At 44.5% G+C, this 13967-nt stretch overlaps 1 protein-coding gene across 6 annotated transcripts in view; it reads left to right on the top strand.

The window, feature by feature from the left end:
• LOC117662585 (uncharacterized) overlaps nt 1-9247 on the top strand; it is a 43174-nt gene extending 33927 nt beyond the window's left edge. For all 6 annotated transcript variants that reach the window (XM_087884298.1, XM_034412056.3, XM_034412055.3 and 3 more), the window contains exons 5-6: nt 728-859; nt 2698-9247. In XM_087884298.1, the coding sequence (XP_087740424.1) occupies nt 728-859; nt 2698-3851 (1286 nt within the window). In that variant the 3' untranslated portion in view covers nt 3852-9247. The remainder of the gene's footprint in view (nt 1-727; nt 860-2697) is intronic.
• Nucleotides 9248-13967: the final 4720 nt, after the last annotated feature.

Below are 13967 nucleotides of genomic sequence, written 5' to 3'. Positions count from 1 at the left end.
GGGAGGGAAAGAGGAAGAAAGGAAGAAAAAAAGAAAGAGAAAGAGAGGGAGGGAAAGAGAGAGAGAAACAGAGATAGAGAGGGGGAAGAGAGAAACAGAGAAAGAGAGGGAGGGAAAAAGAAGGAGAGAGAGGGAAAAAGATAAGGAGAGAGAGGGAAAGAGAGAAAGGGAGAAAAGAAACAGATGAGAGGGAGGGAAAGAGAAAGAGAGAAAAAAGAAAGAAAGAGAGGGAGGGAGGGAAAGAGAGGGAGGGAGAGAAAGAGAGAGAGAGTGGGGGAAGAGAGAGAGAGAAACAGAGAAAGAGAGAGGGAGGGAAAAAGAAGGAGAGAGAGAGAAAAACAGATGAGAGAGAGGGAAAGAGAGAAAGAGGGAAAAAAGAAAGAGAGAGGGAGGGAGGGAAAGAGAAATGATATTACAAAAGTTTTTCTTTTTTTATTGTTGCTAAACATAATATTTCAAAAGCAGAAAAAAAACGAAGGGGCATAAAAGTGCATTTATCATGTTTTTCTTAGAACAATGAGCTGAACTCTGCCTTGTTTATCATTATTTTAGGTAGTAAAACCTCAGTATTCAGGTGAAATTGCCGTATTGGCACTATGCGATAAATAAGTGGGTTTTGGGTTGACGTTTGGGCACTCGGTCTCTAAAAGGTGCGCCCTCACTGAGCTAAAGCAATAAGGGTTTTTTTTCAACATTCCCTCTCTCTTCGTTTCTCGGCGGCTGAAAGAGGACGAGACAGTTGCTGGACATAACGAGACAGTTACTGAGACCACTGGAGACCTCGTGTCCAAGGAGTCCCCGCAGGCATTGCCAGGAAGATCACCAGGAAAGATCTCTTTTGTGATGGGGACGACTGAAAGTGAGTATCCAGAAGAACGGGGAGACTGCCCCCACCTCACCCCGGCCCTATCTGCAGAATGCCTGCGCCAGAGAGGCCATTTTGGCACCAGAAAAGGCAATTCTTGGCAACCCAAGCAGAGTTCCCCAAGGATCATCTGTTCACTTCTTGAAATTATAAAAAAGATTTTGAGACTCTAGAAAGAGTGCAGAGAAGAGCAACAAAGATGATTAGGGGTCTGGAGGCTAAATATATAAAGAACAGTTGATGTAATTGGATATGTCTAGTTTAATGAAAAGAAGGACTAGGGGTGACATGATAGCAGTCTTCCAATATCTCAGGGGCTGCCACAAAGAAAAGGGAGTCGAGCAGTGGTGGTATTCAGCCAGTTTGGGCCAGTTAGGGCGAACCAATAGTTAAATTGCTGACTGGCCCCGCCCCTTCCAGCTCCACCCTTTCCAGGAGTCCCCCATTTTGGCTTCCAGGTAAGTGCAGGGAGGCTTCCTAGGTCCAAAATGAGGCACGGGGGGAGAGGCCCGCCTCCCTTCCCCGGCGGCCCGTTTTCATTCCCACGGGGGTACAGGAGGCCAAGTGCTGCCTGTCATACCCCCTGGCCACACCCACCCTGGCCACGCCCACCAGCTGGTCATTAGGGCGCAGAACGGGTTGTTAAATTATTTGAATCCCAGCACTAGAGTCAAGCTATTCCCCAAAGCCCCCGAAGGCAGGACAACAAGCAATGGGTGGAAGCTACCGTATTTTTCAGAGTATAAGATGCACTTTTTTCCGTTCCTAAAAGAGGCTGAAAATTTGGGTGCGTCTTTTACTCCGAATGCAACTCCGCGCGGTGATGAATTATTGATGTCATAAGTCATGGACTACCTCTAACTTTTTAAAAAAGTGTTTTATACATTTATAAGCTGCCTTCTTTTAATCCTGATTTGCCTTATTCTCTGATTTGGCCCACTTCAAGTTTTACTTGGAAAGGGACAATATTTTTCTCAAACAGCATCCCTTAACTAGAGATGTTCTGGTTAAGTATAACTCTCACCTTCCCTGTTCTGTGTTTTGCTTTATTATTTCGGAGGATTTCCATTTGTAGTTCCTCAATGGCCACATCGATCCATCTGGGAATACCTTTTGATTTTGCCCCTTTCTAATACAGATCTTTCTTTCTTTCTTTCTTTCTTTCTTTCTTTCTTTCTTTATTTATTTATTTCTTTCTTTATTTTCCTTCCTTCCTTCCTTTTTCTTTCCTTCCTTTTTCTTTCTCTCTCTCTCTTTCTCATTCTTTCTGTCTCTTTCTTTCTCTCTTTTTCTCTTTCTCTGTCTTTTTTTCTCCCTTTTTCATTCTCTTTCTCTCTTTTTCTTTCTCCTCCTTTTCTGTCTCTGTTTCTTTCTCTTTTCTCTCTGTCTTTCTCATTCTTTTTCTCTCTTTCTTTCTCCTCTTTCTCTTTTTCTCTTTCTCTTTCTGACTCTTTTTGTTTCTGTCCCTCTGTCTCTGTTGCTTTCCCTCTTTTCTCTCTCTCATTCTCTCTGTCTCTGTTCCTTTCTGTCTTTCTTTCTTTCTTCTTCTCCTTTCTCTTTCTGTTTCTCTGTCTCTCTCTGTTGTTTTCCCTCTTTTTTCTCTCTCCCTTTCTCATTCTCTTTCTGTCTCTGTTTCTTTCTCTCTTTTTCTTTCTTTCTCCCTTTCTCTTTTTCTTTCTGTCTTTCTCTCTCTTTTTTCTCTTTTTCTCTTTCTTTCTTTCTTTCTTTCTTTCTTTCTTTCTTTCTTTCTTTCTTTCTTTCTTTCTCTCTCTCTCTCTCTCTCTCTCTCTCTTTCAATTTCTCTCTTTCTCTCTCTTTTTCTATCCTGCTAGGTGACCCTTGTGAAAGCGGAAGTGAATGGGAGCCGGTGCTGTCAGAAGATACAGAGGACGAAGAAGATGCAGTAGGCCATTTTGGGAACCTGAAAGAGCCAGGAAAGAGTAAAGAAGGCCAACCCGAAGAGTGGCTGAATAAAGACAGTTCCCAGGGAAGCGACTACAGTGCCATGCTGGCGCAACAAAAAACCTACAAGGGCAAGAGGAAGAACCAGTGCAAAGTGTGCGGGAAAAGTTTCACCCGGAAGGCGAGCCTGAAAGTTCACCAGCGCATCCACACGGGCGAGAAGCCCTATAAATGCACCGTCTGCACCAAGGGCTTTTGCGACAAAACCAGCTTCCTTCGCCATCAGAGAATCCACACCGGGGAGAAACCTTACAAGTGTCCCGAATGCGGGAAGAGTTTCAATCGCACCACCAACCTGATTACCCATCAAAAAACCCACGTGGAAAGCCGGGAAAAGACCTTTCACTGCTCCAGCTGCAGCAAAAGCTTCTACAACAAGTACAGCCTGAAGACCCACTGGCGAAGCCACACCGGGGAGAAGCCCTACAAGTGCTCCAGCTGCAGCAAGAGCTTCTGCGACAAGTCCAACCTGGAGGCCCACTGGCGCGTGCACACCGGGGAGCGGCCGTTCGAGTGTTCGGAGTGCGGGAAGAGCTTCAGCGACCGCCGGACCCTTCTTCGCCACCAGAGGATCCACACTGGGGAGAAACCCTACCGATGCACTGAATGCGGGAAGAGCTTCAACGACCTGGCCACGCTCCTCCGTCACCAGAAAATCCACACGGGAGAGAAGCCCTACCGGTGCACCGAGTGCGGGAAGAGCTTCAACCAGAGCTCGCACCTCATCCGGCATCAGAATACGCACGACGCCAAGCGCCATAAAACCTTGGAAGCCAAGCGTGGCGTGAAGGCTTCCGTCGGGACCAATATCTTTTTGGATATTGGAAGCTTTGCCCAGGGGAACTATTACCAGTACGAACACCCCGCCGAGCCGTTTCACTGGCCCCTTTCGACCTACTCGTCTCCCGCCGAGCCGGGAGAAGCCGGCATGCCGAACCTGTGGACAATTCAGGAGACCGCGGTGGGCAACCAAGCCATCCTGGTTATGAAAGAATTCACAGAGGAGAGGACCTTAGCCCTGTGAAGGCTCCGAATGGAGGAGAAAAATGAAACCTGTATTTTTTTTTCTCCCCAAAGGCAGGTTCATTAATCTGAAATCACAAAGCAGGGATTTTATTTTTATTTTTTTTGGAAAGAAACCGGTTTCTTTCGAAAAGATATCAGTTCCACAAGGAGGGCATGAAATCCTCTGGACTCCTTCGCTCACTGTTTGGCTTGTGGCAATGATTGGAGAGAGATTTTTTTTTCTTTCTTTCTTTTTTCTTTCTACAAAGACTCAATTTAGAGAGTAAGCTTGGGGAGGGGAGGAAAATATACCAAGAACTAACTTTAAGTTTACGAAAATTCTGCTCCTCAGGTAGCAGGTTCAGCTCGCACGGTTTGGTCCCTGGGGCTTTGTTTCCTCAGTCCACTCGGAAGCAAAGAGAAGAATTGAATTGAAACCGTTGAAAGGAAAGACAGCCAATGTCTTTGAAAAGAGGGTGTTTTCCTCCCCCGTTTTTCCAATGGGATCCTTTTTAGTTGAATCAGGAGAGAACCATTTGTTCTCTTCCACTTGCTCTGACTCCCTCTAACAAACCCAGGTTTGAGAGGGATGTGGCAGTAGGACTTTCTGGTGTTTGGTAAATAAAAGGACAGCCTCTTTTGTCAGCTGAATAGAAACTGAAGTATGCAAAAAGATGGCAGGCGAGGTCCAGAGAAAGCTAAAAAAAAAAAAAAAATAGCATTGGGGACGTGATGCGAGATCACTGTCTCGCAAAGACATTTTTTTTAATTGCTCAGTTTTTCAAAGAAGGAGATTTTCTAAAGGAGGGTTTCCCAACTCTGATGACTGGACTTCAACTCCCAGAATTGCCCAGCATTTCCCAGGAAATCTGGGAGTTAAAGTCCAAGCATCTTAAAGTTGCCAAGTTTGAAAAAGCCCGAAAGGAATGCTGCCAAAATTACGAACCCATCATGGATAATAAGTGTGAATGCATGAATAGCCAGGAGCATCTTAGATTTTCAGCATGCTGTTTTTTTTAAAAAAAACAAACTGTCAATCCTAATGCAGCACAGGAATTAAGCATGTTATGGCCAGTTTATTTTAGTGGGAATCAGTATGCTTGACTACAGCTGCAGAAAGTTGTAACGATCAAATCGATTTAAGGTTGCCACCTTGTGCAGGTTGAACGAAAGGCAGACCCTTGTAGGAATCTGAGAAAAAGATGAGATAATGCTGCATTATTATTTTTTTACAGCCAGACATGAATCCTCTCGAATGCTGGTAAGGAGATTTCCAGTGAGATACAGGAACAATTCTAGCGCAGGAAAATGTCTGCAATGGAAACAGAATCCGTTTGCTTGTCTGAGGAAAAGCATCATGGGGAAGGCTTGCTTTATTTATTATTTTTTTAAAAATCCCTCCCCTATTTTTTTTATACATAAATACTCTTTCCTCCTCCTATTTTCCCTACAACAATAATAACAACCGCTTTGTGAGGTGGGTTGGGCTGAAAGAGAGGGACGGGCCCACGGTCACTCAGCCGGATTTCGTGGCTAAGGTGGAACCACAACCCAAGCTCTTCGATTCCCTTGAATTTGCAAGTTAATTTCAGGTAAAAAAAATTTCTAGCCTGGAGTCAGTGCTGGGATTCAGCCGGTTTGAGAAAACCGGTACTTAAATTGCTGACTGGCTCTGCCCTGCCCCGCCCCTTCCAAGAGTCCCCACACGCCCCATTTTGGCTTCCAAATAAGTTCAGGGAGGCTTCCTAGGCCCAAAATGGCGTGCGGGGGGTGCGACGCACTCCCCCCGCGGCCCGTTTTCACTCCCAGGAGGCCTACTGGGCCCAAAATGGGGTGCGGGAGGGGGCAGCACCCCCCCCTCCGCAGCCCGTTTTCGCTCCCAGGGGAGTGTAGGAGGCCGAGTGCTGCCTGTCACAAACCCTGGCCACGCCTACCATGGCCACGCCCACCCAGCCAGTCATTACGGCAGAGAACAGGTTGTTAAATTATTTCAATCCCACCACTGCCTGGAGCCTTCGCCACTAGGCCAAACTATTGTTTTGCATGTAGACAACAAGGTCACCATCTTTGGAGTCCAAGATGGCACCAGCAGGCCATTTCAAACAATCGTGAAAATGCCCCCGTTTTGCAAGCTAGATCTTGCCCGCTTGGTGACTTAACAACTTGAATGCAGTTGCTTTAAAGGGAATAAACTGCCAAACGATCCCTGTCTCAAGCGATTGCCAGATTTGGCAGCCCCCTCTGGATTGCTCAAAGCGGAATGTCAGAATCTCATGGAATCTGGTGTCGAGATTTGAGGCTGGACCCGATTTGAACATGAGGGATCCTTGATGCTCTCTGAGCTTGGTTGTTTTCATGCAGACGTTTCATTGCCCAGACTAGGGAACACCATCAGTGCTAGTCCTTTAATATTTTCCTTTATAAAATTTGAATAATTTATAAAGAGGGGTGTTTTAAAAATGGGCCGTCCGTGTGAGTGGGCCCCTGTTGCATGGCTGACTTTAAAAGCAAAGGCTGTTTGCGAAACAATTCCATGACACAGGTAGTTCTCAAGTTACAATTGTAATGGAGCCTGTCATAACGGTCGCAAAACGGGTCAGCCACCAACCTGATTTTGCGATGCTTTTTGCAGTGGTCATTAAGTGAACACGGCAGTTATGAAACAAATGCAGCGGTCGTTAAGCGGATCCATGGTTTGTTGTGGTGCAAAATGCGGTCACACGATGCTTCAAATGAGGCCATGTTGCCAAGCACAGTTGTGTGATTGTGTGTGGGGGGGATGGGGGAAAACGACCGTTGACCGGTCGTAAGTCTCCTTTTTCAGGTAGGTCATAACTTCATAGGATTTCTAAATCGCTGGTCATAAATCAAGGATTATGTTCACCTACGTAGACTAAAACTGACTACAATGTAAGCTGGCTCTTAAGGCATCAGGGGGCTCTGGTTGTTATTTTTAACGACAGAAAATACCAGATTTTCAAATTTTTAGAACAGGAGATATCACTTAGGTTTTTTTTTTTTTACACAAACTGGGACACTTGTTATGATTCGAGGCTGGCTTTTCTTCCTAAGCATCAGCAATTCCGAAATGTTGCAATACAGATAGTCCTCGACTTAACAAACAATTCATTTAGTGACCGTTCAAAATTACAAGGGCACTGAAGAAAGTGGCTGATGACCATTCTCACATACAACTGTTGAGGCATCTCCATGTAATCAAAATTCAGCCGCTTGGCAGCTGATTTAGAAAGGCTTTCCCACACAGAGTTCTCGATACGTTGCTGTGGCTGATGGGTAATAGCAGGGCCTAAAAGATCGTGCCATTAAGCGTATTAAGAAGAATAAGTGCAGGGAGTGGTGCGGTGGCCTAGATGAGGCTGTGAGTTCGATCCTAAGTAGAGGCAGATATTTCTCTCTCTGGGCACAATGAGAATATATCTGCTGAACAAAGCTCCGCGTTGGCGTCAGGAAAGGCATCCGGCCAGTCAACACTCTGCGAGCTCCATTCAGTTGCCCAGATTCTACCCCACAAGGGATGATGGGGTGGTTAAAAGAAGATGATAGAAGAATAAGTGCAGGATTGGGGTCTCATAGGACCTGAGCACAAATAAGGACCATGTGAGGATGTCACACAACAGAGATTCAGTGGGAGTTAGTGTAAGCATTTGAATGTTGAGAGATTTGAGGGGTTACGTCTTATTCAATTCAGGCTTTTTGTAAATTAAAAAAAAGGAGAGCCAGTTTGGTGTACTGGTCAAAGGCATCAGGCTAGAAACTGGCAAACCCTCAGTTCCAGCTCTCAGCCCTAGAAAGGAGGCAATGGCATACCTCTTCTGAAAATATTGCTAAGAAAAACGCAGGGATTTGTCGTCATTGTCCCTGGGAGTCAAGATGGACTCCAAAGCCCAAACACGCACACAAAAGTCGCAACTTCCATTTGAAATATTTTTTAGCCGTATTTCATCCGATGAAATCACTGAGGTGAAAATGCACAGGCAGGTTCATTAAAAAAAAAAAAAATCACGTTTCTAAAACAATTAGAAATGGCCTGCGGCAAGCCCCTTCTTACAAATGCTGACATTTATTGGTTAACGATGGAAATGAGCTGCTGGTAGAGTTTGAGGCAGAGAATGATGGGCTTATGCAGTTCTACAACGGTAAAAATTAAATTTTCTCAAGGGGCCTCGGTTCTTGAAGCTACTTGTGAGATTTTCTGGGAACTGTAACAGAATGGTACTGTGGTGCAGGTTTTGGGAACTTGTGATCAGACATATGCTAATATTTTTTATTTACCTGCAAAGGGATAGAGAGAAGGATGGATTGAGGTCATTTACCAAAGGTACTTGAAATTGAAATCTGTAAACAGGATTTTTTTCAAATGGCCATCACATTCATCCATCCTCTTCTGAGTTTTAAACACTGACGTTTATTGAGTTTCTGATTCTATTGTACGTTCTGTATATTTTTAAGTTTAGATTGTGTTTGTTATCCATGCTTAGTTTAAGTTTTCACTATTTATATTACATTAGTCTCTCTCTCGTTTTTATTTTAACCCTGAGGTCTTTCCAGCACAACAAACTTGTTAAGTTACACTGTAAAACCCAGCATTTTGATTCCCTTGAATTTGTGAGGTAATTTCAGATTTTTAAAAAAAAGGCAACTGAAAACTAATCACTGTAACCCTTCTGAAAAACTCGCAGTGGAAGGGAGAAATTTTCTTGGACGGAGAGAATCTATTCTGAAAATGTTGCAATACAGATAGTCCTCGACGTACAACAATTCGTTTAGTGACTGTTCAAAATTAAAAACGGCACTGAAAAAAGTGACTTACGACCATTCACACTTATGACCGTTGAAGCATCCCCATGGTCACATGATCAAAATTCAGCTGCTCGGCAACCGATTCGCATTTATGACGGTTGCAGTGTCCCGAGCTCATGTGATCAACTTTTGCCACCTTTTGGCCAGCAAAAGTCAATGGGGAAGCCAGATTCACTTAACAACCGCGGGCAGAAATCTCATAAAATGGGGCAAAACTCATTTAACAACTGCCTCACTTAGCAACAGAAATTTTGGCCTCGGTTGTGAGTCAAAGACTACCAGAAGTTTAGAAGAAAATGGGACTTGCAAACTTTGAAACAGTGACATGGTGTAACGTGTGAATGCAAACATGATTGCTTCTGAGCAAACAGTCTCTGCTCAGTTTCCCAAACTTAAGAGATCCCCCCCCCCCTTAACTTGTTCCTCCATCTTGCCCTTTTGTAGGAATTGTGTCAAATCTGTACTTTTGGAAAGTAGCTGGTTCTTGTAGCTGATTGACTTTCATATGCATGGGCGGCTTTAAAAGGATTGTATGGTAATCACCTTTTAGTGTAATGGGAAGATGCTTTGCAAATAAAGACTAATGAAATGGTCGTTTCTGTCTGTTGTGGAAAAATTTGAGACTGAACAACATTCCTGGGTCAGCCAGATGCAGTTTATTTGCGCAAGGTTCAGAGGCAGTTTGGTTCTTGCAAGTCTGAACAAAGAAGACCCCTGATCCCACTGGTTTTATACATTTCTGAGACAAAGGATTCGGTGAGCTCATCCAGTTTTCCATATATGGTTAACATGAGCGCATGCATTTTCCATATATGGTTAACATATACTTGTTATATGATAATTGACACACTTCCTAATTACTAAACCATTAGTTCTAGTTTATAAGATTATTTTTAGCTAGACAACCTTCCTTAAGTGCTGTAATTGCTAATGGGAGATTTACTGCTGTCCTTGGGTAATAAGAGGTAATAAGTGACTCTTTGTTTCCTATTCCTGTCTTTGTGAGGCCCCTCAGATGTTTTCCATATGGCTGTCCTTCCGTGACAGCTAGGTCTCATCAGAAGATATATTACCACTTAATGGGGTTTAGCTGACTTTAATATAATCTCCAAACAAGCACTTTTCTCTCTCATAATAATGTGAATAGAGAGGGTCCTTTAGAGTTCATGTGCTGTCTCTGTATGATTCCTATTTTATTCACATTATGTCCACTGTTTTAACATATCTATGTTCTACTAGACAACTCAGCACCTGGTTGGGGGGGGGGAGAGATGTCATTTCAGAGGTCTTTCCTTATCTAAATAGAGAAACAGAACAACCAAAAGCAGGAAAAACCAATGGGAGTTGGAGCCTTCTGACAGCTTCCCCATTACATGTGGTAATCTGGCTGGGGGCATAAAAAATCCTCTCCTTCCTTTCCTTCTCTTCCTCCTTTTTTCTCATCTCCTTTTCCTTCCTCTTCTCCCCCCTTCCCCTCCTCTTCCTCCTTCCTCATCTCCTCCTCTCTCCCCTTTTCTCCCTCCCTCCTCCCTCCCTCTGTACTTTTATTCTCCCTCCTCTTCCTCCCTCCCTCCTTCTCATCTCTTCTCCCCTCCCTCTTTGTTTTTTTCTCCTCCCTCCCTCCCTCTTCTCTTCATCTCTTCTTCCCTCTTCTCCTCCCCTCCTCTTCCTCCCTCCTCTTTTTCTCCCCTCCTCTCCCTCACTCCCTTCCTCCTGAACATCATATGCACCAGTGATATGGTGCACTATCAAAAGTAGGCAGTCTCTCTGGTTCAGCCTTCTGCAGCCAGTGACTGGACGTATCATGGCAGCAAGGACACAGAAGCAGGGCTTTATAGTTACTGAAGGACCGTTCTGCATAAGTAAATGAGAACCCAAACCCTCAAGTTTAACAACAACAACAGCAGCCTTTGTCATTGTACACCATGTGTACAATGAAATTGTTTTTGCCTTCTCCCTTCCATTCTTCTTCCTTCTCTTCCCATCTTTTTTCTCTTCTCCCTCTCTCTTCCTCTCCTTTTTCCTTCTCATCTCCTTTTCTCTTCTCCCTCTCTTCCTCCCTCTCTTCCCTCATCTCTTTTCCCTCCCTCCTTCTCTTCCCTCCTCCCCTCCTTCTCATCTTTTCTCCTTCCCTCCTTCTCCCTCATCTCTTTCCTCCCTCCCCTCCTTCTCATCTCTTCTCCCTCCCCTCCCTTCCCTCATCTCTTTTATCCCTCCCTCCTCCTCTTTTCTCCCTCCCTCTTCTCTCCTTCCCTCATCTTTTCTCCTCCCCTCCTTCTCTTCTCATCTCTTTTCTCCCTCCCACCCTCTCTTCTCTCCTCCCCTCCTTCTCATCTTTTCTCCTTCCCTCCTCATCTCTTTTCTCTCCCTCCCTTCACTCCTTCTCATCTCTTTTCTCTCTCCCTCCCTTCACTCCTTCTCATCTTTTCTCTTCCCTCCTTTTCTCCTTCCCTCCTCTTCTCATCTCTTCTCATCTCCTCCTCTTCTCCCTTCCTCCCTCCCTCCTTCTCTCCTCCCCTCATCTTTTCTCCTTCCCTCCTTCTCATCTCTTTTCTCCCTCCCTCCCTCTCTTCTCTTCTCATCTCCTCCCCTTCCTCCTTCTGTTCTTTTCTCCTCCCTCCCTCTTCTCTTCCTCCCTCCTTCTCATGTCTTCTTCCATCATGACGGAGGTTGAGAAATTTTAATTATGTTGCTAATCAGCTTTTCTGGGGCTAAGGTTGCCTCTGATGAGAGCCTTGGGTCGCATATTAAAATCCATGCGGTTTAAACTTTGTTTAGGTTTGCCTGAATGCATACTGCAGCTTTAAGGCTTTGATGGCAATTACACCCTGTAAATAAAATAGTAAAAAAAAAAAAATGTGGAATCACCAACGTCACAAATCAAAGGGAGGCGGGACCGGAAGTTGCCTCATTATTTGCATTCTACCATGTGCCTTGTAGTTCCAGGCCTCTCTAGGCATCGCGGTGCGGTTGGTTTAACCCTTGGAGCCCCGCTGCGCACTGTAGGCGTCTTCGACTCGCGTCTTTTTCTCATCTGTGACTGAGCAAGTGCAGAGTTTTTTTTTCCTGGAGAAACCTCAGGGGTTTTGAATGAGCAGGAAACCCCCCAGCAGAGCGGTTCAGCTTTGCTTCAGCCGTGTCAAGGAAATACTCTGCACATGTTCAGAGATCCTGCCCTTGCTGCTTTATCTGGAAACTAGAAAGCTGCGATGGATTCGGTGTGAGAAAATGTAATTTCTGTCCCGCAGAACTGATCGTTACTCAGGAGTGTGGAGTTGGGAGTTGCAATCTTCCTTAATGTTAGGGAGTCCAATCTTGGGTTGCAAATCTGTATCCCTGCCCCCCAATATTTTGGAGGGGACAGAAGCAATTCTAGGATGGGGTTTGTTAATTTATTTAATAAATTTATACAGCCACCCATCTCACCTGGGACTTTGGAGGGGGAGAACAAAGTTAAAAGTGAATGAATATAACAATCGTGAAATTATAATAATATAAAATAATATAGAATAATATAAAATAAAAAATACGTTGAGGGATAAAGCCACACACCAGCCATGTGCTGCACAAGGTGGGTGGATAATAATAATAATAATAATAATAATAATAATAATAATAATAATAATAATAATAATAATAATAATAACAACAACAACAAGAACAAGAACAACAACAAGAACAACAACAAGAACAACAACAACTTGGAACATCATACATTTGAAGAAGATACTTGGTTGATACCTAGGATGCTGGCAGCAACCTGTATCAACCATCAGCACCAGTCACTCGTATGTGTGACACATTTTTAAATGTTCAGTTGACTGAGTTTCATGTTTAATGAATAAAAGAGATAATAACAATAACAACAGCTGTGGCCTACATTTCTCACAGATACTAAAATAGCTCTGCAAGCTAATCTTTGCTGTTCCACACTTAGGAATTCATCGAAAACTGGGTTTCCTTCAATTGCCAAATGCGTTGGACAACAAATACCATCACTCCCAAGGAGTGTGGTCATTGGAAGGTAGATTTTAAAGGGTGATGTAGTTGAATATGCTCTTTCTGAATAAGCTTTCTGAATTGGGGGGCTTCCACAATACATGGTCCCGTTGGCTGAGTAGGAAAACTATTCCATGTTTTTCAACCTAGGGAATTTTAAGGTGTGAGGACTTCAACTCCCATGTTGCCTGAGGAATTCTAGGAATTGAAGTCCATATGGCTTAAAATTGCCTAAATTGGGGGGAAAAACTGCTCTAGTCTAACGCATCTGGAAAGATGCACCTAGGATAATGTTTTTAAAAATATTTACAGTACGACTGCATAGCTGCAGTGCTTTAAATCTCTGCACACCACAGTTGCACTAGTGAAAAGAAGGACTAGGGGTAACATGATAGCATATTTGAGGGGCTGCCAGAAAGAACCATGGGGCGGTCACCCGATTTTCCAGAAGGCAAGAAAAAAGAAACAAGGTATGGAAATTAATCAAGGAGAGAACCAACCTAGAATTAAGGAGAGAAATCTAAAAAAGATGTGGAGACTCTAGAAAGAGTGCAGAGAAGAGCAACAAAGATGATTAGAAGACTGAAGGCTAAAACATATCAAGAACGGTTGCTGGAATTGGGTACGTCTAGTTTAATGAAAAGAAGGATGGAAGACATGATAGCAGTGTTCCAATATCTCAGGGGCTACAAGAAAAAGAGAGTCAAGCTATTCTCCAAAACACCTGAGGGCAGGACAAGAAGCAATGGGTGGAAACTAATCAAGGAGAGAAGCAACTTAGAACTAAGGAGAAATTTCCTGATAATTAGAACAATAAATCATTGGAACGACTTGCCTCTAGAAGTTGTCAATGCTCCAACACTGGAAGTTTTAAAGAAGATAACCATTGTCTGAAATGGTATAGGGCAGTGACGGCTAACCTTTTTGCCGTCGTGTGCCAAAAGCGGGTGGAGCGTAGGGGGGTAGCGCCCACGCATGCCCACACCCATAATTCAGTGCGTCCCGCCCCCCACGCATGAACACGTGACACCCCTGTGCGCCCCCCGCTTTTGGCACGGGCCCAGTAGGCCCGTTTTTTGCCCTCCCCAGGCTCCAGAGCCTTTCTAGGAGCCTGGGGAAGGTGAAAACGGCCTTCCCCAGTCCCCTGGAGGCCTGAAATAGCCTGTTTCCCGACTTCCGGTGGGCCCGGAAGGCCCGAAAATCAGCTGGCCGGCGCTGAGCTAGGGCAACACTCGCGTGCCCACTGATATGGCTCCGCGTGCCACCTGTGGCACGTGTGCCATAGGTTCACCATCACGGGTATAGGGTTTCCTAC

Source organism: Pantherophis guttatus, chromosome 2 (assembly GCF_059756535.1).
Source record: "Pantherophis guttatus breed Tessera chromosome 2, ASM5975653v1, whole genome shotgun sequence".
In the NCBI taxonomy this organism is placed as follows: domain Eukaryota; kingdom Metazoa; phylum Chordata; class Lepidosauria; order Squamata; family Colubridae; genus Pantherophis; species Pantherophis guttatus.
Note: the sequence above shows the minus strand (reverse complement) of the source record. Positions and strands in the feature narration are given on the sequence as shown.